This window comes from Patagioenas fasciata, chromosome 19 (genome assembly GCF_037038585.1).
Source record: "Patagioenas fasciata isolate bPatFas1 chromosome 19, bPatFas1.hap1, whole genome shotgun sequence".
NCBI classification, from domain to species: Eukaryota; Metazoa; Chordata; class Aves; order Columbiformes; family Columbidae; genus Patagioenas; species Patagioenas fasciata.
The window spans coordinates 7,334,769-7,359,070 of record NC_092538.1 but is presented as its reverse complement, the minus strand read 5'-3'; the positions used below and the strand labels follow the sequence as shown (position 1 = coordinate 7,359,070).

General features: G+C 57.8%; 1 protein-coding gene across 1 annotated transcript; it reads left to right on the top strand.

Moving 5' to 3' along the window:
• Window positions 1–434: 434 nt before the first annotated feature.
• On the top strand, window positions 435–24,137 carry SRRM3 (serine/arginine repetitive matrix 3). The gene is made up of 15 exons (XM_065853257.2): window positions 435–574; window positions 5,296–5,551; window positions 8,084–8,185; window positions 11,843–11,959; window positions 12,083–12,163; window positions 12,539–12,568; window positions 12,958–13,026; window positions 13,362–13,397; window positions 13,856–13,906; window positions 14,010–14,114; window positions 14,712–14,883; window positions 20,350–20,666; window positions 21,485–21,712; window positions 21,859–21,996; window positions 23,784–24,137. The coding sequence occupies exons 2-15, from the start codon at window positions 5,328–5,330 to the stop codon at window positions 24,001–24,003; spliced, it is 1,890 nt and encodes a 629-aa protein (XP_065709329.1). The 5' UTR covers window positions 435–574; window positions 5,296–5,327; the 3' UTR covers window positions 24,004–24,137.
• Window positions 24,138–24,302: the final 165 nt, after the last annotated feature.

The window sequence follows — 24,302 nt, the reverse complement described above, 5'->3', positions numbered from 1 at the left end:
AGGATGGGTGTTTTCTCGCAATTGCATCCCCCAGGTGTGAGCAGCTTGACCGGGACTGGGGTCTCAGTGGCTGGTGTTTGGTACTGTACCCCAAGGTGAAGCTTTGTGGATTGGGGTGGTGGGTTGTTTGTGGGAGATTCGGGGACTTGGAGGTGCAGGTGGATGTTGAAATGTGGTGAGAAGGGTGGAGGGTCACTGAGCAGAGTTACGAGGTGCTGGGGGGGTGTGGGGCAGAGGTTTGTGTGATACGATATGGGGTGTGGGTGACCATCGCGGGGGGCTCTGAGCGGGGGAGGGACTCGAGGGGGTGCGGGTAGCTCCGCGGGTGCAGACGCACCCTCCGCGCGGCAGGCGGCGCTGCGCGGCGCGGGCGGCGCTCTGTCGCTGCGGGGCGGCTCTGTGTCGCGGAGCTGTCCAGCACTTCAGGAGGGGCCGCACTCGCCGCGCCGGGAGCCGCGCCGGGAGGGGCCGGGCCCGACCGGGCCGAGCGGGGCCGGGCCCAGCGGGGCCCAGCGGGGTGGCGCAGGCGGTGGCCGGTGACTCCGGACCGGGCCCGGCGGGGCGGTGGGGCCAGGTGAGGAGCGGAGCGGCCGGGCCCGGGCCTGGCTGGCGGGCCGGCACCGGGCGGGAGGACGGGTAGGGCCCGGCGTGGTGGGGAGAGGGTGTCTTGGGGGGGCAGTGGGACCCCCCAGGGCACGGGTGACGGGACCCCCAGGACACGGGTGACGGGGTGCGGGGGCTGAGAGGTGCGGGGGGCTGGGGAATCCCGAGGTACAGGGGTGGGGGGGTGGCTGGGGTGTTGCCTGGGAGCAGGGTGGGCTTGAGACCCCACAGCGATGGGGATTGGGGGTTACGGTGCCCCTCGCGGGGGGCAGGGGATTGGGGTCCCCAAAGGGACTCGGGCGGCAGGGCTCAGCAAGGGGTGCAGCGCTTGGTGGGTGCTGGGGGCTGGGGTGATGGGTGGCAGGGGGATGCCCGGGGTGTGATACTGCTGTGGGGTGAGATGCTTTTGGGAGTGTGGTGGGTCCCTCGGGGGACGTGGATGTGTCAGGCTCTCCCTGGTGCAGGGGGGCTGGCTGGGGGGACTCCCCATGTCCCTCTGCCCCATGCTGTGGGGTGGACAGGCCAGGACAAGGCAGTGAGTGGCCCCCCAGCAGTGGGTTTTCAGCTCCCGGGAAGGACGGGCCGGTGATGAACCCCCAGTAGATGCTGATGCCTTGTGGGGTGCGAATGGGGGACAAGGCTGAGGTAACAGCCCCAAAGCCCCTCTCTCTGCTGCGGCAACCCCCAGGCTGTGCCACGGAGGAGCCCTTCAGCTCTGGGTTTGGCTGGTGGGATTTTCAAACCCTACGGGTGTTGTGGGGGGAAGGAGAGCTGCAAGGCTTGGTACCCAAGCTCAATGGCTGGTCTTTCAGTAGCGTTTTGTACTTCTCCTTCCCAGGCTTGGCAGGTTTGTCCCCAGGGACACCCGGGCTGTGCCACAGGTGGGGCTGGTGACAAGAGGTCAGGTCCTGACTGGGGGGAGCAGGTGGCTCTCGGGGGACACGGGATTCGTTCATCCCCACCGGAGCAGAGATTTCAGGCTGTGAATGTTTCTTGGCTTTCCTGTGCTCCTGCTGCTGCAAGGAGGTCACCTGGGGGCAGCCAGAATTTGGGGGTGTCCCAGGTGAATGGCAAATGCCAAGAACCATCTCATAGGATGCAGATGCTCACGTCCCAGCTGGTCTCTCTGCCATGGCATCCGAGTTTCTCTCTGGCAGGAGCACAGTGACACCCCCAATAGGGGCAGTTTTGGGGACAGGAGCATGTAGTGCTTGTGTCCAAACACACAAAATGCTCACCCCGTCCCTGTCTGTTCATGTAGCCTCACACGATGCCTCCCCCCTGCATTCTCCCACACGCCCCCTTCATCCCCCTGCATCCCACCTTCACCCCTGTGCCCCAGGGACTTGTCCTGGCAACACATTCAGGGAGGAGCAGGGGCTTTTGGAGCCAGAATTTGGGCAGTTTTAGGGGACCTTTGGTCCTTGGTGGCTGCTGGGGATAGAAAGCGGGAGCTTTACTGGGCAGGTTGAGGGGCATAGGGGTCTTGGTTGGTTTTGTCCCTGGTACCAAGGAAATGGTGCTTCCCCCCTGGGCACAGGGGGCACAGGGTTTCCTGCCGTGAGTGTTGGATCTGTCTGTGGGTCAACGTGTGGCAGTGGGTCCCAGGGGCTGCTGGAGGGGAAGCAGAGTCTGCTCACCCCATATCTCCAGGCAGGGGGGGCCTGTGGGGTGTAGGTCGCCCCAGGGGTTTAGTCGGGGCTGCTGGGCAGTCCTCGATCCCCAAAACCCTTCGTCCTCCTCCTCCTCCTCTCTGTCTCTGAGATCCCGTTTTCCCTGGCCAGGTGGCCTGTGGCTTATATAATGTGCTCAAACCCCGGAATAGCTCCTCCCGTTACACAACCGCACAGCCAGCCACAGTAGGGGGGGATCCCCGGCTGGACGCTCACCCTACATTGGCCATGACCCCCCCAGACCTGCAGCACTTGGCCCTGGGGGCCATTCACTGGGTTTGTGTCCCTTTTGGGGAAGGTGACCCCATTGTGACAGTCATCTCTGCTGCTCCTCCGTGTGCTCAAAACTTGTTTTTATTATTATTATTTGCCCCCCTCAGAAGTGTTGAAGGGCTGGGGGGCTGCCTGTGCCTCCTTCTGACTCCTTGCCCGACAAAGCAAATGGCCCCAAGGATGCAAAACTGGGGGGGGCTGCCAGTCTGCCCACCCGCCCTCGCCTGTTATTAAAGCACCTGCTGGCTGGGGAAGGTCTGTCAGGGCAGCGAGCGCCTGGCCCTGGTCCTGGGGTTGCCCGTGGGTCCCTTGGCCAGCAGCAAGAGCTGCTGGTGGCCCCAAGGGCTTGGGAGGGCACAGGGCTTGGGGTCCCCGTCACCTGGACTTGCTGCCTCTCTGCCCAGCACAGGAGGGTTTACTGCAATCACTTGAGTCTGTTTCTCCTCTTTTTCCCTCATCCCTGGCTGGGGAGTGGGATCAGTGGGGGTCCTGGGGCTGGTCCCCATCATGGTGTGACCCCCTTCCCATCAGCTCTCCTCCAGCTGGAACTGGGAATGCTTGGTGTTCCCTGGCAGCCCAAGGTGTTCAAACTGAGGGGGTTTTGACCACGGCGTTTTGGGGACAGGAGCAAAGCTGGCTCCTCGCCCTCCATCCGGCCCTTTTCTCTGGAGCATCTCCCAGGGGATCCCATGGATCTCTGCTGCCCACAGCCCTGTGTGGTGCTCATCCAGCAGGGGGGACCCATTCCCACCCCTGGTTCCCCCATTCCTGCATCCCCAAGCCAGGAAGGAGCTCTGTTGCTTAGCAACTGTTTAGCTTCTCCACCAACCTCCTCATCTATTTTAAAAAAAAAGATATATATATATATATTTATATATATATATGCACAGATGTAGGTATGCACAAGCAGCAGTGAGCCCTCACCCAGCTCATGACCCACCCCAGCCAGCATCTGTATATTCTTTATTAATTACATTAAAGTCTGCGAAGCGTCAAATTTTGGTGGAGCAGCTTGAGGAAAGGATACTCTGGGAAATTGGGATGGAGGGGCTGGGATGGGTGTAACCAGCCCCTTCTCATGGGCAGGATCCCTGCCTGCTTGGGCCTGGGGGACAGAGCTAACAAGCCACAGACCGGTTACGCTTCTAAAGACAGATTTGCCTTTTTTTTCTCATTCTCGGAGGTCTGACTCATGGTTTTTGGCACCCAGAGCCTGGTGGAAAGCAGCTCCAGAGAAGGCTGGCCCAATTAATGGCAGCAACCCTGGACTCTTCCTCCTCGTAATGCTGGCCAGGTGTTGAGAGGAGGCTGGCTGTGATGTTCTGGCATTTTTTTGTGTGAAAAAAAGCCCTTTTCCCAGCTGTCCCCCCCCAGCACAGGCAGGGAGCATCCTGGATGGGGCTGTAAATGCTTCAGGGACAGGGTTATGTTTTCAGTAGGTGGTTATGTGCCCTGATGAGACCCCAGTGGGCAGGGGAACCACAAGGGCCACCTCTCTCACCCACTGTGCTGGGGATGGAGGGTCCTGGCCTGAGCTGGCTTGTCCCCAGCATGTTGGGACTGAGCTCTGACACACTCGGCGCACAAGTGGTCCAGGCAGCCACCGTCCTGGGCTCGCCGCCTGCATCCCGTGCCTGCATCCCCGGCGCACAGTCGCTCACCATCACCCTGGCTGGTGCAGCTGGATGTGGCGAGAATTAATTGAGCACCGGCCGGAGGCGGCTTTAATTAGCACCGAGGCAGTGGGGGGAGGACGCCCAAGCACCACTGTCGCTTCCCCCCACTGAGGGGGAGATACCGAGAGAGCATCCAGGCACTGCAGCCCCCGCTGCCGTCCCCACTCCCACCAGGAAAGCGGCTCCATCTGCATTACAGTGCGGCTGGGCCCTGCGGCGGCCGCGGACAGGAGCGATGGGCAGGGGTGACGGGCAGGAATGACAGGCAGCTGCCTGCAGCACAGCCCCATTGCCCAGAGTGCTGCGGACACAGCCAGGGCGTGAGCGGCACCCGCGGGGGGATTTGATAAAAACGGGGAAAAAAGCGCCTTGTAATTAAGCAGTCAGCTGCTGTCCTCCCCAGGCAGGCTCGTCAGGAGATAAATGAGTGTGTGGGGCAGCCACTGTCAATGGGAAAGCCGAGGATGTCCCTTGGGGATGCCACGGGGTGGGAGATGCCTTCCCACCGGGCTGGGACCCCCGCCAACCTGGAGAGGGCTCCGAGGCTTTTTCTAGGGTTGCCAAAATGGGGTTGTGTCTGTTTGGGTGATCCAGAAGATTTGGGAGCATCTCCTCTCCCAGGCTCGGGGAGCATCAGTGCGGCAGTGCCGCTCGGGGAAAGCTGTCCTCTGCCAAGGGGTTATTTTTGGAGCTAAGCGGGGACACATTGGCTGTGGTGGCAGGAGAAGGAGACAGGGACATGTGAAGGTGCAAGAGCAGGGAGAAGGCAGGCGGGCAGCCACTGATGGGGAACCTCATGTCGCCTTGCAGCCGGCACTGGGACATTGCCAGGGAGTACAAGACCATGGCCAAAGGATGCCAGACCATGGCCAGAGGGTGCCATGCCATTGCTGGAGGGTGCCAGGCCACAGCCACCCAGATGTCTCAGTTGCCATCCCCACCAACCTGTGTGCCCACACCTCTATTGAGACAAATTTTGCCTTCAGGTCCTGGCGGGGTCCCCTTGCTGTCACAGGGTGAGAGGGAAACCAGAATAGGAACTGACCCCTGACTCTTTCCTTCCCTGGCAGGTGCTGCTGGTGGCGAGGCCACCCACACCAGCATGGCTCTCTACAACAATGGGGCTGACGTACCTTCGTCCCAGGAAGCCTCCAATGGCCTCTCGCAGCCCGGCGCCTCGGGGACGTGGCACAAAGGCGAGGAGGAGGCGCGTCTGGTGGAGCCCAGCCTGGTGAAGAAGGCTCACCGGGAAATCCTGGACCATGAGCGCAAGCGACGGGTGGAGCTGAAGTGCATGGAGCTGCAGGAGATGATGGAGGAGCAGGGGTGAGTGGCAGGGTCTTGGGGCTGGGTTGGACATGGACCCCGTGGCTTGGGATCCTTTTGACCCACTTGCATCTTGTTGCCACGTTTTTCTGCTCTAAAAAAGCACCTTGATGTGGCAAATGTCCCCGCTGGAAGTAAATTCACTTTTGGGTGTATTGGGCAGCTTTAGGGTGTACTGGTGGGTTGGTTTATGAAGCTAAGTGCCTCCAAGAAATGCAGACCCAGGAGTGCACACACACACACACTCTGGGAACTCCTTCTGGCCCTTCTGCTTGGAAACTGGGGTCCAGCTCAATGTGCTAGGACAACCGAGGCTGAACAAAGCAGCTGTCAGTGCTGCCTGGCCCATGCCCATGTGCCTGGAATGGGAGATGGTTCTTCTCTGGCTCTCGTGTTGGGAAGATGAAGGAGAGCTGAGATTTAACCCCACCTGATGCTGTTTTTGTTCTTCAGTTTGTCCCACCCTCCTTCTCTCTCTTCAGTTTTGGGGTGCGAGGATCCACCCCATCCTACCGTGCCCCTTGTCATGCACTATGAGCAGCCCCTCAGCCTTTGCTGTGCCCTGGGGAAGCCAAGGGCTGGGGAAAAACCTGAGAACATCCCTGCCTGGGGGTCAGAGGGGCTGTGACCCCACGAGGAGACCCCCATCCCCTCCCCATAGCTCCAGCACCAGCTGAACAGCCTGATCCCCCTGACAGCTCACTAAAACCTGATGGATGGAGCACATTCTTTGGCACACGTGAGTAGACGGGGACTGGAATCGGCTGGGGAGAAGGAAAATGGATTGAGGGAAGGCTTCGCCAAGGCTTTCATTAAGAGCACAAACGTGACCCAGAATTAAATTGTCTCACACAGACTGGAATAATGATTATGCCTAATTTGTCGTTATGGAAATAAATAAGGCTGACCTGGTGCCTTGGGGAGCCCAGAGCCTCCTGTTGGGTTCCCGCACACTACTAGGGATCTTACTACTAGTAGTACCATTACTGCAATGGGTAATAGCAATATTACAACCAGTATTGTTGTTATTGCTATAATTGCCTTTGCTATTATTAAGTCTATTAATAATGATGATGACAGTGATACACCAAAATGATAATATAATTACAGTCATGATCTTGGTCAACCTGGTTAATCCTCCACCAGCTCTTCCCCTCTGCACAGGGGCTCTCTGGGGGGGGTGACACACAAACAGCTTTGCACCCCTGAGGTTTCTACTGTAGCCTCGGGGGCATCATTGCCAAGGGTGACAGCAGAGGGGGTTTTGTGGGATTTAGGGGTTCCCTTAAACACGAGTGGTTCCTCCTGCTTGTGCTGCACCCTCCTGCTGCTCACTCTGGGCTGCCCGTGTCGCTATTCCCTGCCTGCAGGCTGCGTTTCCTGGCTGGAAAAGAAGCATCAGCATATTTTTTTTTTGCTTCCCCAAACCCATTCTGTGTGTTAAATGCAAAACCAAAATCCCTCCAGCGGGGTTATGAGCAGCGCCGGGGGGTGCAGGAGGGAAGGGGCTAGCGGGTGCTCCTGTCCCCATCACAGGGTTCCTCACCTTGGCCTTGCCCCTCACAGATTTGCTAATGGCCCAGCCACAGTGACCCATCTGTCACCTCCCGTTTGGCCTCATGTCCCCTCTCCAAGAGCATCAGCCACATTCATAACACACTGCAGCAGGGCCGGCCAGGCTGTGACACCCAGATTTCTGGGCTCGTTAGCAGCAATGCTGATGGGAGGTGATGGTGAGGAGGGGCCACAAGCAGCCCCTGGAGATGGTGTGGATGAGGACAGGGTCACACACAGAGCCTGACCACTTCCCTCCCAGGGTCGGGGAGACATGGGGTCCCTCTCCCTTCGCCCTGTCCCCAAGGACAGTGCATGACTCCACCGTGGGTCCCTCAGCCACATCCTTCTGTTGGGATGTTTTTGGGCGAGAGGGATGCTCGGGTGTCCTTGTGCCACCCACTCGGGGCTGTCACCCATTCCTCTCCAGGAATGGCTGGAGCACTGTGGTTTACCGCAGCTGTTCTCAGATGCCAGGGACAAAGTGATTAGTGTCTCTCATTAATAACCCTGCAGCGGCCTGAGTCAGCGTTCGGCGTTAGCGCAGAGCTGGCTCAGCTGCCGGGCCCCAGCGCAGGGCAATGCTCACACTGGGATGGAGGAGCCGGTGTGAACCCCAGCATTGCTGGCTGCAACACTGGTGCTGCCGAGGGGATTTGGCAGAGATGTGCCCCAAAACCTGGGGCAGTGGTGGGGAATGGCAACTTCATGGTCATCCTCTTCTTTTACCCTTCCCTGATGTCCCTTCCTCTGCTGGGAGGGGCAGGCAGGAGAGAGGAGGGATGGAGGGTAGTGGCAGGGGACCAAGCAGATGGACCTGCTCTCCTCTGGTCCCTGACAACCATCACCATGCCACCTCTCCTTCTGACCGACCTCTCAGGCCACCTGTCACTCCTGAAGGTACGGAGGTCCTCAGGAGGTCCCTGGGGAGCCCACGCTCCAGCCATGGCAGCCCTGACCATGTCTTTACCCATCCAGGTACTCTGAAGAGGAGATCCGGCAGAAAGTCGGGACCTTTCGGCAAATGCTGATGGAGAAGGAGGGTGTGCTCACCAGGGAGGACCAGCATGGGCGCCAAATGTAAGTGAGGCAGCTCTGCGTCGGCCCATCTGTGCGTCTGTCTCTCATCCCTGAGAAACGCATCCCAGATTGCTTTTGAGTATCAATAGATGGATGGATTGATATGGAGAGGGCATGTAGGGGTGGTTGGATAGATGGATGGATATAGAGAGGGCATATGGAGATGGATGGATAGATGGATGGTTAGTTGGATGATTGATTGTTTGGTTGGTTGAATGGTAGTATGGGTCTAGAGAACAAGTTCTGTGTGACCTCATCATCTGGGGTTGTTCAGCCTGGGGAAAAGGAGGCTGCAGGTAAGCCTTCTCACTCTCTACAACTATCTGAAAGGAGGTTGTAGCATGGAGGATGTTGATCTCTTTTCCCAAGTACCAAGTGATAGAATGAGAGGCAACGCCCTCAAGTTGTGCCAGGGGAGGTTCAGATTGGATATTAGGAAAAATCAGACTGGATATTAGGAAGATTTTCTTCCTGGAAAGGGCTGTCGGGCATTGGAACAGGCTGCCCAGGGCAGTGGTGGAGTCACCAAGCCTGGAGGGGTTGAACAGACACAAAGATGAGGCTCTCAGGGACTTGGTTTAGAGGTGGACTTGGCAGTGCTTGGTTAACAGTTGGACTCAGTGATCTTAAAAGTCTTTTCCAACCAAAATGATTTTATGATTCTATGGTTGGATGATTGGTTGGTTGTCTGGTTATTTGGGTCATTAGTTAGCTGGTTGGTTGACTGGAGGTAAGGTTTGCCTCTCTGAGGCAGGATCCTACCTCTGGAGAGGTTAGATATTATCCTGCACTGGTCTTTTGGAGATCTCAGAGTGCTGTATAGAGAGGCCAGCATTGCAACGCTGCTCTCACAGGTGATGAAACCGAAGCACAGAATGTCTCCATGTCTGGCTCACCCCACCAGCCAGTGGCTGAGACCGAGCTGCAGGTTTACTGTGCCTCACCTCCACCTGCCCCTGCTGCTCTGGGTCACCTCTCCTGCTCTCTCCGGGGCTGAAATCACAACTTCTGCCTCCGGACAGGCAAGGACAACAAGTTACAGCCCTTGCTCTTCATTTTGTAATGCAGAAATGTCCTCCTGTCTCCGGTGTGAAGCTGGGGCAACTCAGCTTGGCTGACGATGGTTTGGCAGGTTGGCTGCTGTTCTGGAACTCTAGTAATATTAATGTCAGCAAGAATAATCATTAATAATAGTAATAAGAAGTTCTGTTGCAAGGGGTCCAGGTTGGATAGGCAGGGTATGAGCTGCTTTTCACCTGGGTAGACCCAGGGCTTGTGTCTCTGTCAGTCTGGTGTAACCCTGAGGAGCTCCATGGAAGGAGCTTCTCCAAGGAGCTCCAGCCCCATGCATCTCCTGTCTGGTCCCTGGGGGCTGCTTCTGCCCCAAAACTGGGGTCGTGGCTTAGGTTGGGTGTCCAAAGCAGCCCAGCTCCTGCTGGGGATGTGCCACTCGCTCCTCGTGCCCTGCACAGGACTGTCCCCAGCCTGGCGAGGGTTCGCCCTGGCTCGGTGATGATTTATCTGCGCAATGCTTAATGGCGCGGGTGGCGTGGCTGGCCCGGCGTGCACCATCCATCAGCCTGGAAACCAGGTCACTTGGGACAGGAATAGATGCCGCAGGTTCACTGAATATTAATGCTTCATTAGGGGCAGGAAATCAGGGCGACGGGGGAGGCAGGGAAGCCGCAGCAGCAGGGACAGCCTTCCTGCTGGCACCCCAGGCAGGGGGACACGGCTCGGCTGTCCCCAGCCCGGGTGGGGTATGTGGCCCTGGGACAGCCTGGAGCATCCAAGGTGCAGGAAAAAGCAAGGCATGAGGGAAAAAAATCCCAACCTACACAGGTCACCGAGCATGAGGGCGAGGTGTTAACAAGTGGCCTTTGCACATGGGGACATGAGGCATCTCCAGGGCATCTTCCCAGGCAGGCTCGTTAGGGCTGGCGCTGTAACAAGCACCGAGGAAAGGCAATGGTGTGTTCAGGTTACCCAAGTAGCCCTAGCTGTCACCTCTGCAGGCTTGCTTTTGCAATCCAAAGGGTAGTCATTAAAGATTAGCCCTGGGGGCTATAAATAATAATGCTGAGCTGGAAGGAGCAGGCTCAAAGCGAAGGATTGTGTGGAGAACAAAGCCAGAGGCACCTGGAGGAGGCTGGTAGGAGCCAGGGCCAGGTTGTTCTTCATGCAGCAGGGACCTGAGCTACTGAACTCCCTGCCAAAGGATGTCCTGGGTGCACTAGGTCCGTGCTGGTTGAAGAGGCTGGACAAGGGAGTTAAATAAACTTTAAATCAAGGTCCCCAGCACTTGCAGTGGCTGGGAGAGTGCTCAGTGAAACATCACCTGGGCTGGTCCTGCTCCAGCATCTCTCTGGACTTTTCCACCTCTGTTTTTGGCTGCCCAGACCGTGAGTCTGAACCGGCTGCTCTTGTTTCAAAGCAGATGCAAAAGCTCAGCATTGTCTGCAAAACTCCCCAGGGGACACTGAGGCACCGAGCAGAGCCGTGACCACCTGAGTCCCTGCTTTGCTCTCTGTGCGTGCACAGCCTGGCAATGCAGCCGGGTCTCCAAGGAGTAACTGCTTGATGGACAGGCTGGTGGGATGGAAAACAAGCGTGAGCATGAGGGATAATTGGGGCAGCACAAGCCTGTCCTGGGCTGCTGAGCGCGGCTAAAGGGAGAGACACTGGTAGCGGCAGATTCCAGCAGGGAATTATCCCTCCTTGCTCCTCTCCCTCCCTCTTTTCTCCCCCTTCCCATGATTTGGTGGTGGTGGAATGGCCATTCCTGCCCTTGGCATGGCCAGGACCCAGAAAGCCGTGGCTGCAGTGCAGAAGGTAGCCTGAGACCCTCTTGAGCGATCGTCCGTGCTCAGGAGGATGCCTCACTTGTCATTTTGTTCCAAACCATTTTTAATTGGGTTAAACAGCCCAGGGCCTGCCTGCGGCCAGAGATGCCAACACGTGTGGCTCTTGGATCTGCTGTCTGAGGCTGGAGCATCTCTGTGCGTGGCCAGAGATGCTGGCAGGGCTGCTGAGGGACCGGTCCTATGGGTGCTGCACTTCACTGGCATCCCTGCCATGCATCTCTTAGCTGGGGAGCCCACACTAGGTATCTGAGGGTGAATCTCCCTTGGGAAGGAAACGCCAGGGCTGGTGTGACACCAGGCACCCTCCTGACATGGCCACATCCACCACGGTCCCCTCCAGGTCATCTGGGTGACCACGTCGATCCCAGGGTGAGATGTCATACATCCCTCAAGAACAAATGAGAGGCTTCTGGGGTGGGGTTAATGCCGCTCCTGGGGCTGATGGCAGAGGAGGATTGGGGAGGTGGGGGCTCCGGGGTCCCTCCTGCCCCCTCAGTCCAGCTGCCCGGCCTCTGCCCAGCCCTGCCCACAGCCTCTGTAGTCAATGGCAACCTCCTGCTGGTTTCCATGGCAGCGGGAAAAATTAATGCTGACAAAGTCACTCAGGAGGGAGAGGAAACCCTGGTGGCCTCAGGCTTGATGTTCCCCCTACCCCATCTGACCTGACCTGAGGGGAATTTCACCCATCACCTGCTCAGAGCTCCGGTGCCAAACCGGCAGCACACTGGTGTGCCAGCTGTTCTGGTGGGAGATGGGGAGCCCCAAATTAATCCTGAGCTTCTTCCTTTGGCAGTGTGATAGAAAACCACCACAATGAGGACGGGGAGGAGTATGCGGTGGAGTACCCTGAGTACGGCGAGGGCTGCCTGTTGCAGTGTGACTGCTCGGCCGAGTGCTACCGTGAGGACAGGTCTGGTCGGCAGCGCTGCGGGGATTTTGGGAAGAGGGTGTGCACAGGGAGGGACACTGAGGCCAGGAGAGCCCTGGGTGGCTGTCCTCTCTACCCCTGACCCTGTCTGCCTTCTCCTTGCAGGCTGAAGAGGCGCTCGAGCAGCTCTACTTCTCCTCCGCCCAAGAAGAAAAAGAAAAAGAAATCAGGTCACCGCCGGAGCCGGTGAGTCCCCTGTTGTCCCCGTGCTGTCCTGAGAGGGCAGCTCTCCTCACCGCTCACCCCTTCCCCAGGCGCTGGTGAGGCAAGTCCCCCCATTTTGAGGGGCAGTGGACCCCCAAATGTGCATCCTCATGCTGCACCAATGGTGCAGCACGCACATGCGTGTGCACATGCAGACACACGCATGGCACTGGGGGACATGCCAACAGCCCACCCAACCAGTGGGACCTTGTCCCTTCTGTGCTGGGAAGGACCAGGCAGGATTTGGATCCCTGTAGGGTCTGGCTGCATCTACCCACTGGTCCCCTCCCTGGTTAGCGCTGGCTGGGCAGGATGGTGTCCCTAATGTCCCTTTCTTCTCTACCTTCCCCACGGCAGCAAAAAGAGGAAACCCGGCTCGGAGCGCAGGTGAGTGCCTCTCGGGTTTGGGGGCTGCAGGGTCCTCACCAGACATGGGCAAAGCTCTGCCACCCACTGTCCCCCTCCCAAATCCCAGCAGGAGCTGGCAGCTTGTGCTGGAGGCTGCAGAGCCCACGAGGTGGCAATGGGACACAGCAGGATCCAGGTGTCCCAGCATCAAAGGCAGCCAGAGCCCTTCTGCTAAAAGCCCCTTTCTATCCCACTCCCTGCCCTCCCGCCACGCCAAATCCTCCCAGGAAACAACCTCTGTGCGATGTTCATGGAGGGAAATTGGGGTGCCAGGGGCGGTGGAACGGTGTTATCCCGGGCCACAGGAATGGGGCTAGGAGGTCCCTTGCCCCCTGCTCAAGGGCACCCATGTCCCCTGCTCCCTGCAGCTGTGACAGCTCTTCACCCATCCGCAAGGAGAAGAAAAAGAAGACTGGAAAGAAACACAGACGCGACAGGTAAGATGGACAGCAGGGCTTGTTGGGGACAGCAGGGCTGATTTGGGACAGCAGGACTGATTTGGGACAGCGAGGTTGGTTGGGGACAGTGGGGCTGGTTGACGGCTGCTCAGGCCCTTGTGCCAGGATGGGATGGAGGTGAGGACAGGGATGGATGCTGATGGCTCTTCCTGAGGCCGTCACCTCCTCACAGCAGCTGTCACCTGCCCCATCCAGCAGTCCATCTCAGGGCCACCTCACTGTCCTTGTCCCCATGCCCTGGGGCTGTCCAGCCTTCACTCCCTACTGGCAGCTCAGCTTGTTGCCTTCATCTCTGCCTCCTCTTCCTCCCTCAGGTCTGAGTCGGGGTCACGGAAGAAGAGAAGACACAGGTGAGAGTGACAGCTTCTGGGAGCCACCCCACTTCCACCAGTGCTGGCTTGCCCTGCCAGGGCTCCTCTGTCCCCTGTGCTCCCACTGTCCCCATCCCCTCTGCCCATGGGGACAGACCCTGTGACACCATGTGGGGAAAGACCTGTTTGGCACAGTGGGTGAGTGTGGGTTCCATTTGTCCCTTGCCTGGTGAGTGTCCCCCTCACCCCACATCCAGGCACTCCTGGGTGTCCCCCACCGTTGGAAGTGGCACAGGACCACTCTGGGTATGGGACCCCCACAGTCCCCCCAAAGCCAACCAGGACCCCCAGCATGGTTTGCAGCTCGGCAGAGCCCAGCTCCAGGCAGGCCCTCCCCATTGCTCCTCCCGCAGCATCAGTGTCTCTGGGGTGGCCAGAAAACCCCCTCTGGGTGCTCCCACCACTCCTGTCCCTGCAGCTTTCTGCTCTTCCTGCAGGTCCCGTAGCCCCAAGAACAAACGGAAAGAGAAAAACAAAGAGCGCAAGAGGTGAGGGGCCAGGATGGTGGGGGGAGCAGGGCACTGTGCCCCCCTGTGTGCCCCCCACAGCAGCTCACCCTTCCCCTTGGCCCCCTGGCTGCCCTCTCCGCAGGTCCCGCAGTGAATCCCCGGCCTGGCGCTCGCACCGGCGCAGCTCCTGCAGCTCCCACAGCGCTTCACTCTCCTCTGACAACAGCGGCTCCAAATCCCCGGGCAGGTAGGAGCAGCCCAGGACCCACAACCCCACCACCAGTGTTCCCCCCCTCCATCCTCCATGATGGGGACTCTTGAGGACAGAGAGGCAGGTGGCACAGATGTCCCTGTGGTGGGTACCCTTATGGAATGGAGGGTGGGATGGCAGAGATGTCCCTGTGATGGGGACTTTTATGGGATGGAGGACAAGAAGGCAAGTGGCAGAGGTGTCCCCAGGGTTGGGACCCTTGGAGGATGCAGGATGTGGAGGCAGGTGGCAGAGATGTCACTGCGATGGGGACCTTTATGGGATGGAGGGCAGGAAAGTGGGTGGCAGAGGTGTCCCCAGGATGGGAACCCTTTGCGTGGCAGGAAAGGAGTGGGATGGTGCTGAAGCACCTCTGGGGAGTTTGAGAACACAATGGTCAGATGAGGTTTCAATTTTGAACTAGAGAGAGCACAAAATGCCACTTTTCACCGCATTTCTTGCACTGGCAAAGCCTGCCTGGTTATCTCCTCCCAGGCCCGTGGCCACCAACCCTGCTGGAGCCAAGCAAAGGGCAATGTCGTGCTGGGCTCGGGGCTGGGGGATGCTGGTTTCTGACAGTGCGATATCCCCCAGGTTAAGCCCCAAGCGCCGGCAGGACGGTCCCAAGGGCAGCAGCGCCCGCTCCAGCCGCAGCCCGTCCTCCCCCTCGCCCTCCCGCTCAGCCTCGCCGCACCAGAACGGGCACAAGGGCAGCACCCAGAATGGCCGGCACAGCCACGGCACCCCGCTGCCGGAGCCTGTGGATGTACGTAGGCTTTTCTTGGATCACCCTTCGCTTCCCTCCCCTCCTCCCTCCGCAGGACCCCCCCACCCCAGTTCTCCCCTCCCCTCCTTCCCCGCTCGCTCGGCTGCCCCCTCGCCCAGCCAGGGCATGGGGGGAATATGGGGTACAGGCTGCACCCCCGGCAACCACCAACCTTCCGCTGGGTGCCAGCCCATCACCTCAGGGCAGCCAACAGGTCACCCCTCCCTCCAAAAGCCACACATCGCTCTGCAAATGTCAGCCCCCAGGGATGATGGCTCGGCAGGGCAGTGTCACCTGCCAGGGTCACCACCAGGCTCAGCACCTCCCTGGGAGTGGATTTGAGCTCAAACAGCCAAGAAATGGGTAAAACTGGAAAATTCTTGTTTCCCTGCGAGCCCCAACCCTCCCCAGCACCAAGGTACCAGCGCTCAGGACCCCAGAACCCAGTTTGGGGACTGGGGTGAGGCCAGGCTGGGGTTTGGAGGGGGTTTGGTGCAGGTGCTCAGATTTTAGGAACTCAGGGTCCCCATGTCGGGTGACATCGGAGACAAGTGTCCCCAGCTCTGCCTCAGTGCCCCAGGGAGCTGGTGCTGCACTGAGTGGGGCAAAGCCCCAACCCTGTGGGACCAGGGGCCAGCCCCAATTTAACCAGTGCCGGGGTGGTGAGGAGCATCCTTCGGCTACTGGAGGCAGGGCTGAATGAGGGTAGCGCACTGGGGGACCCTACTTTTGGGGACTTTATTACTGCAGGTGAGGTGCTATGGGGATGCTCCCAGGCTGGCAGCACCCAGCGCTGCCCCCCCAACGCATGTGGGGCTGAGGACACCCCAGAAAATGCTGCCAGGGGCACCTCAGAAAATGAGGACCCCCCACCCCAAACACATCCCCAGCCCAGCACCCTGCCCATCTCTCAGGGCACCTCTCTTGCTTTCTTCTTTCCTGTGGTTTTGGGCGCGGGAGGGGTTTGGGTGCCGAGCACCCACCCAGGTGCCCGGCTCACCCCACTCCCCCTGCCCAGCACCCCCAGCATCGCCCAGGCCACCGAGCTCCTTGGTACCAGCGGGACTTTGCTCCGACAACTTTCTCTCTCTTTCTCTCTCTCTCTCTTCTTTCTCTCTCTGGTTTCTATTTTGTTTTTTTCTTTTTAATCCCATCTGTGTTTTTCTTTAGCCTCCCATTTGAAAAAAACCCAAACGGTAATATACACTTCCATTTCTTGCTCAGCAGAAGCAGGGACGAGGGGGAGGGAAGGGCAATGAAACGTGCTTTTTTTTTCCCCACCCCTCTTGTTTTAGTTTCCTTTCTCATGGTTTCTTTTCTTTTCCCTCGTGATGTACAGAAATGCAAACGATATATATATCTCTCGCATTTTTTTCCACCCCCCCGTCGTCGTCGTGTTGTTCTAGAATTTTTTTGCTTTTGTGTGTGTTAATGTGGAGAAGAAAAAAAAAAGGCAAGCAGATGTGTTTTCTGAATATTTATGATCACTGAACATTATATTTCGGTTTTCTATATTTTGAAGAAGGAATTTAAAAGGGAAGATAACCCAGCAGCTCTCCACCGCAGAGGTAGCGGGCTCGCTTTGATATGGCCCTTTTCTTCCTCAAATTGACTACTGGCCCATTGCCTGGGCCAGTGGCCACATCCTGCTTCTGGGGGGGTGATTTTCCCCTCCCAGTTTCAGGATGAGGCCGCTGGGTGCTGGGTTACTCACCCCCCCAAGCCAAGTACCATGCAGCCGTCCCGTACCTGGGTATCTGCATCCTGCATCCCGGCACAGCGGGCACTGAGCATCCTTGGTACCCGGCCTCCCCCCATCTCCTCCAGCTCCCCAAAAGTGCCAAATTCAGTCCCTGTCCCCCGCCCAGCACCCCCAGAGCCACTGGGAGGACAGGGCGCTGCACGGCGTTGCCTTCCCTTTTAAATACCCGGTCCCGTCTCCATCCATCCCTGCTGCCTTTCCCAACCTTCCTCCCCGGTCTCTCCTCCTCCTCCTCGCCCACACACACCCCCCGGCCCCTCTTTCTCTCCGGTTTTCTTTGGGCCAACACAACCCACCCACCCTCGCCGGGTCCCACCTCCATCCATCGCCTTCCCTGCATGTTATCCGGGACTTTGCCATGGGATATAGTGATTTTTTCTAAGACGCCAGCCAACCAAACCCCGCCACAGCCGCCCTGCTCTGTGGCCGCAGCCTTTCCGTTAAAAAAAAGAGAAGAATTTTGAATAAAAAAGCGCTAATGAGACCAGTTTTTAAAATAATTTTTAAAAAAAATCTAAGCAAAGCAAACGGGATTAGCCGAGGGGTCTGGATCGCCGTACTAAAGAGTCCTTGTCTTTTTCCCATTCTGCCCTCCAAATGTGGAGATTATTGTTTTCTTTTTTTATTATCGCATTCCTGTCACTGCCAATTTGAAGGTAGGTATTTTGTCCACCTCTGCACGTTCACTTCTGCAGATGAGCCTGTTGAAAAGCACCGTAGCTTGATTTAATGTTATTTTCTCTTTCTTTCTGACTTTCTTTCTCTTTCTTTCTCGCTCTCCTTCTCTGTCTCTTTTTCATTTTGTCTCTTTTTGGTGGCTATATATATATATATATTTATTATTTGTATGGTTTTCCCCAGTTAGCTGCAAAGCCATGCTCTTCTCTTACATTCTTTATTTTATTTTATTTATTTTTTGCCCTGTCCACGTAAGATTTATTTTCTTTCTTCCCTTTTTTCTCCCCCATCTCCTCGTGCCGTCGGTAGAATGCATTTCTGTGTCTTTCAGCCCTTCGACTTTGTGTTCGTTTCCATCCAGGCGCCGAGTACGGCTGCTCCTTTTGAGTCCCTCATTAGGGGACGGGTAATGAAGGCGATCGTAATTAGTGAGATTAGGAGCCTGCGGGTGGGAGTGTCAGCAGATTCTGGGCACAGGGGACTTTTGGGGTGGAAATGAGAGATTTGGGGAGATGTGTGGGTTTAGCCCCTCCTTGGGCTGAGGCGGATGAAAATGCCCAAGCCAGGGAAAATATTGGGGGGCTGCAGCGGGGAAAGGTTGGAACCTTCCTCCGTGGAGAGAGGCAGGTCTGGGACATCTCTGTCCCCAAGGGGCAGGAGACAATGCCACAACCCCGGCCGTCCCATCCCCACAACCCCCGGAGTGTGTTTTCCCTTCTGGATCGGGCTAATTTGGATTTATTTGGGATGTTTTTCCTTTTGTTACCTTCCTGCATGCATGGGCAGGAGACCCCTGCACCCTGGCTTTGGGTGGGAACCCCAAATCTCAAGCCCATGGTGTGGTGAGCCCCCTGAAATGCCACCCTGGGAGAGAGGAAACCCCTCTCTTTCTCTCTTCTTCCTCCTCTTCTTCTTCATCTCTACTTTTATTTTTCCCTCCCTGGGCATTGCTCAGCTGAACCCAAGGCTGTTGTCACTGTGTCCCCCATGGGCACATTGCCGCCAGCTCCCCCCTCCCTGCAGCGATTGCAACAGCAGCAGATTGTTAAAAAAAACACCCTGAAATCCCCCTATTTTGCCTCCAGCGGGCTGGTGCCTGGCTGGAGGGGTTGGCGTATCCACAGGGACAAGGAGGTGACAGGGGACGTGCCACCAGTGGGGTGTGGAGTGGTTTGTGCAACCCCCCGTCCGCGTCGGGATGCTCGGGGACACGGTGGCCTCGCGTCTTTTTCGCAGCGTGTTCCGGGTGGTCCCCAGGCTCTCACCCCATATCTCACCTGCTTCTCTTTTGGGGTAGAAATGCGGCGTTTAGGAGGTGGCAGGGTGGGCAGAGAGAACCTTGTCCGCGGGGATTAACTGAGTATATTTCGGGTGAAGGGTCAGTGGAGAATTGGGGTCACTGACCACCAGTTTAACCCTGGGTGCGGTGACACAATCCCGGCATCACCCCAATTCCCCTGCACCCCCTTAGATCCCTCAGCGCAGATTTACCCCAGGGATACTCAGGGACCCGCGCAGAGGGAAGGAGCCCCCAAAAACCCTCTGAGATGGGGTTTTTCCAGCTCACTTGTGGCCGGCAGCGCAAGAGCCATTTCCACCCATCCTTTTGGTCCAGTGATATTTGCAAAAATAAGGGAAAATAACCCAGACAGTGACTGCAGCTCAGAGATTTGGGGACCGCTGCGTGCTGGACCCCAGGGCCAGAAAACACCCCCAATGGTGGCCCAGGGTTTGTGTCCCCCCATAGGAGAAGTGAGTTGGTTTGGTTTATTTCTCCTCTCTCTGGCTCTGTCTCTGTCTCTCTCTCTCCTCCTTCTCTCGCTCTTTCTTTTTCTCTCTTGCATTTTTGTGAATCTAATGATGCACTTATATTGCCCCGCTTTTCCCTTCTCTTCATACCTTACCTACTAAAGGAGGAAATGCCACTTTTTTGGTAAGTGGATGTTAACCAAGAGGGACTTAAAAAAAAAACATAAAAAGCATATAATGGAAAAAAAGAATAAAAAAAAGGAAGCAGAAAGCAAAGTCTGTGTTGAGTGCTGAGGAGGACTCAGCAGTTCCCTGCAGAGTCACAGCTCCATGCGTGTCCCAGGACGAGCTCAGAGACATTCGTTTAATCTCAGTAACGAGGACATTTGTGAAGTTTCGCTTTGTTCTTTTGTTTTTTGTTTTCTGTTTTTGGTTTCTTTTTTCTTTCTTTATTTTATTTTATTTTATTTTATTTTATTTGGATGGTTTTTATTTTTTTCTTTATTTTAAATTTCTTTCGGCCATCTCGCCCCTGGCCCCCCTGCCCCCTGCCTTGCCCTCCATTGTCGCTCTGTGCCGTCCTCCTCGTTTCTTGATTTAAGTCGAAAGCCAAACTATCTATAAAAAACCGACACATAGCTGAACATATATCTCTATATATGTGCATGCCTCTGTGTGAGCAGACCCCCCATCACCTCCAACCCTCTTTAGTTCGACCCCTTCCCCTCGGCTCAGTCTGATTTACTCCCTCCCCCCTGCTTCCCTCCTCTCATATTTTCTTTTTTCCCCCATTTTCTTCCCTTCGTTTGGGTTTTACCCCCTTTTCCCTTCCCCTTTCTTGGTTGGGATGGGTGGGTGCTGGGATTTGCTTTCTCTCCGCTCCAGGTTTTTCTTTTGGGGGTGGGTTATTTCTTTCCCTTTGAGCTCTCCCTTCCTGACAACTTGGGGATTTCTTGGATTTGTTTTTATCTTTATTTTTTTTCTCCCATCCCACCCCCTTCCTTGGGTTTAAAAAAAAACAACAAACAATGTTATTTTCATTCCTTTTTTTTGGCGTTTTGCATGCAGAGGTTTGCATGACCCACGTTGTTGAGGGTGAGAGGAAGGTGCAGGGTAGCGTCTGTGTAGCCTGCCTTATGCGATGTGCGTTGACGTTGTGAACCGTGCCCCCCCCCCGGCGCCCCCTGTTAAAATCCCCTTTCTCCTTCTTTCTTCTCTTCTTCCCCCCCCTCCTCTGCCCTTTCCCCCCATTCTCTCTCTCTCTCCCCCCTTGCCAGAGGCCGGCCTCGGTGTCCCCCTCTCCACGGGCTCACAGGACAGACCCACCGTCCCCCCGTGCCCGGGGGGGCCGACACGCTGCCCGCAGCCCCCGCTCGCCCACGCCGGAGCGAGCCAAGCACGGCCACCGGCATCGCTCCCGCAGCGCCTCACCGCCGCCCCGACACCGCAGCCAGGGCAAGGGGGGCGCCCCGGCACCCCGGGAACCCCCGCCGGCACCGCTCAGCCCCCCTGGCTACAGCAGCGACTCAGAGGGCTCGGGGGGGTCCCACCCACCGCTCGGCACCGACAGGAACCACAGTGCCCACGCCAAGAAGTGAGTCCCGGGGATGGGGTCACGCTGCGCTGGCTGGTCGGTGGTATTTGGGGTGCAGAGCCATGTGGGCACCCTGGTTCTGTGTGTGCAAAGCTCTGGGGGCCGAGCTGGGGAGTGGGGTGGGGTTGGGATGGAGATGGGGTTGGAGATGGGGATGGGGGTGGATGGGGATGGTTTTGGGAACAGGGAGAGGGATAGGGATGGAGATGGATGGGAAGGGGTTTGAGGACAAGATGGGGAATGGGGTTGGAGATGGAGATGGCAATAGGTTTTCGACAGGGATGGGGACAAGGATGGGAATGGTTTTGAGGACGGGGATGGGGATGGCTCTGAGGACAAGGACAGGGATGGAGATGGGAATGGAGCTGGGGATGGGTTTTGGGACAGGAATGGGGATAGGAATGGGAACAGGGATGGAGATGGTGAGAGGGATAGGGATGGGGATGATTTTGGGGACAGGGATGGGGATGATTCTCAGAACAGGGGTAGGGATGGGGATGGAGACGGGGCTGGGGAATGGCCACAGTGGGTCGATGCCAGCACACTGTGGGAAGGATCATCCCTACAAGGGATTATCCCAGGACGAAGCGCAGGGCCTGGGTGGCTGCATGGGGTCACAGCATCCCACGGGGTGCAGGGTCCCAAGTGGGGCAGCACCCCATACTTTATAATCGAGAATGCAGCCCAGCCAATAATCAGGGTCATGTTGATGCGCCTGCTGCTCCCCCATGGGAACCTGGGGTCCTCTGCTCCCACGGGGACACCCCGCCAGCCCTGGTAGGCGAGATGCGAGGGGGTGCCGGGCTCTGTCTTCGCAGAGTGAAGGAGAAGCACCAGCGGGGCCGGCCCAACAGCAGCTCGGAGTCGTCGACCAAGCACTCCCGGCACACCTCGGAGCGGAGGAAGAGCCCGTCGCCCAGCCCCGGCCAGCGCAGCAGCTCCTGGAGCTCCAGCGCGTCCCTCTCCAAATCCCGCTCCCGCTCCCGGGAGAAGAGAGCGGGACGCAGCTGCTCCCGCTCACCCTCACCCAAAAAACCAGCCAGCAGGTCAGTCCCTGGGGAGCTTCATCACGGTGGGGCAGGCACCGGAGACCATCTGCTGCTCAGGGTGGTCCTGGCTCCCCTGGGGCTTGGGGACGCAGCCAGGACCCCGACCTGCAGCCCTGACCCTCCTCCTCCTCCTCATGGTGCAGAGAGAAGGACAACGAGCCCCGAACACGCCATGGTGACCCTGATCCCGCTCGTGCCCGGCGCCGCTCCCGGAGCTACTCCCCCATCAGGAAGAGGAGACGCGACTCCCCCAGCTTCATGGAGCCCAGGAGGATCACCAGGTGGGTCCTGGCATGTGGTGACACCTCTGCCATGGACAATGGCACAGCCCTGATGGATGGACAGACGGATGGACGGATGGACAGATGGATGGATGGGGAGATGGATGGGTGAGTGGATGGATGGACAAATGGATGGATGTGTGGATGGATGGATGGATGGATGGATGGATGGATGGATGGATGAATGGATGGATGGATGAATGGATGATTGGATGGATGGACAGACAAACAGATGAGCAGCTCTGTGGACAGATAGATAACCCTGAAGATGACAAACTGGACAAATCAGCTGACTCAGACAGATAACCAGACTGCACTTTATTCAAACCAATATTACAATGTTCTCGTCTCTTTGCGTTTCGAGTCATGAAAACAGGAATTCGTTTTCATCCCAGGGCATATCCTGGCAACACATATGGCCACCAGCCTGTATCTCCCCTGCCCTCCAAAAGCTGGTTTCTCCTCCTTGAGATCCTCTTGCCTCAGGATCCCGGGCTGTACGACAGGCGATATTAGTACCAGCCGGAACATCAGGTGCATGCACAGCACCTCGTTAGCACACAGGGCTGGCGGCGGCACCGCTGCCAAACTCAGATCACCCTGACCTGTCCATCTCTCCTGCTGTCGGCTGGGAGATTGGGGCTGGGGGTGTGGAGGGGCTGGATTTTCAGAAATCAGTTCTGGATCACTGTTGGAAGGGTTTTTATTGTGCCTGGGCTGGGCTGAAGCTGTAAGGAGGGAGGACAGGAGACATCCTGCCCAGCCGGGGTTCCATGAAAAACAGGGGCTGGGAAAGCTGCTCCCAGCCCAGAGGGAGGTTTCCCAGCCCAGGTACCACCAGCTGGTTTGCATCCCTCCTGCTCCATCCCCGAGCTGGGTTTTTCTGGAGTGTCCTCAGGAAGGTGGCAGGAGGGCTCGGCTGGAGGGCACAGCCCTGTGGGGACAGTCCCCCGTCCCTGTCACCCATCCCTGGGGTGGATGAGGATGCAGACCCCGCTCTGCTTGAGGTTCAGGACAGGCAAAGCTGTTTCTGTGAGGCTTGGAGGATGCTGTGGGGAGGGAAACACCTCCAGCTCCCCCTCACCTGCCTCATAACCCAGCCAGAAACCCCAGGGCTTTTCCTTGTCCCCCTGCCCTGTCCCTGTCAACCCCACCTGGTCACCATGCTGTGTGGTCCTGCCTCAGTGATACCAACTTTTCCTTTTCCATTTCATCCCAAGGTCCCTCTCGGAGAGCATCGCCGCCAGCCTGGCTCCCAGGGTAACCTCCCCCCTTCCTCCTCCTCCTCCTCTTCCTCCCAGACCCCTCTGTGTCCCCTCACCCCCCAGGATGCCCTTGGCACCCCCCCTGCCTCTGGGCCAGGCCTGGGTCTCTCTCCAGTCCCACTAACACCAACTGGGAGAAGGGGACAACAGCACCAAATGTCGTTGTCCCCTGTGTCCCCCCATCCCCACGTCCCTCCTCATCCTCAGGCGCCGGTGGGCCGCAGCTCGCCTCCCACTAATCCCTAACGTCTCTTTTTTTTCAGCAGCTTTCAATCTTTGGTGTCTGGGCAACACAAAAGCCACATTAACCTGCTCACTTTCTGCCCTTCGTTGCTGCCTAATCCAGGACTAACACCCTGGGGGGGGCTGGGGAGGAGGAACAGGATGGGGGGGGGTGATGCCAGGTGGCTGCACCCTGACACTCAGCAGCGGCTCTGAGCCCTGCGGGGATGCTCGGCCAGACCCCCCCCATCCCTGAGCTGCCACCGGGGTCCTGACTCAGTTTCCCTTTTCCATTTACAGCGCTCGCAAGCGTCCCATCCCCTACTACCGCCCCAGCCCCTCGTCCTCCAGCTCGCTGAGCACCTACTCCTACAGCCGCAGCCGCAGCCGCAGCTACGACAGCTACAGCACCAGCCGCAGCCGCAGCCGGACTCGCAGCCCCCCCAGCCGCTCCCGCAGCCCCCCCAGCCGCAGCCCCAGCTACAACAGCCGCAGCAGCTCGGAGAGTGCCGGCTTCTGAGCCTCCCCCACCGCCCAGCACCCGGCCGCAGCCCCCCACCATCCTGGCGGTGTGTCCCCAACACCCGGTGCCACCTGCACCCCCAGGAGGGAGAGGTGGAGAAGAGTCGGGGGCTGCTGAGGATGGACGTGGTGGTGGAGGAAAGCAGGAGCCGAAAATTCAAATGGATCCTTGCATCACCTGGGAGGGGGGAGATCCACCCCCGGGGTGTTTTGGGGGTCGGGATGGGGTAGGGGGAGGATTTCTTCTTATTTCTGCGAGTGCCGGGTGGGTGGGATGGGGTGGGTGACCACAGAGCG

What these genes read in the sequence shown, in the direction of transcription:
- SRRM3 (XM_065853257.2), top strand. Translation starts at nt 5,328, where the DNA reads ATGGCTCTCTACAACAATGGGGCTGACGTACCTTCGTCCCAGGAAGCC. An exon ending in CGGAAGAAGAGAAGACACAG is followed by an intron (nt 13,398 to 13,855) that starts GTGAGAGTGACA and finishes CTCTTCCTGCAG; the next exon opens with GTCCCGTAGCCCCAAGAACA. An exon ending in CACAGTGCCCACGCCAAGAA is followed by an intron (nt 20,667 to 21,484) that starts GTGAGTCCCGGG and finishes CTGTCTTCGCAG; the next exon opens with AGTGAAGGAGAAGCACCAGC.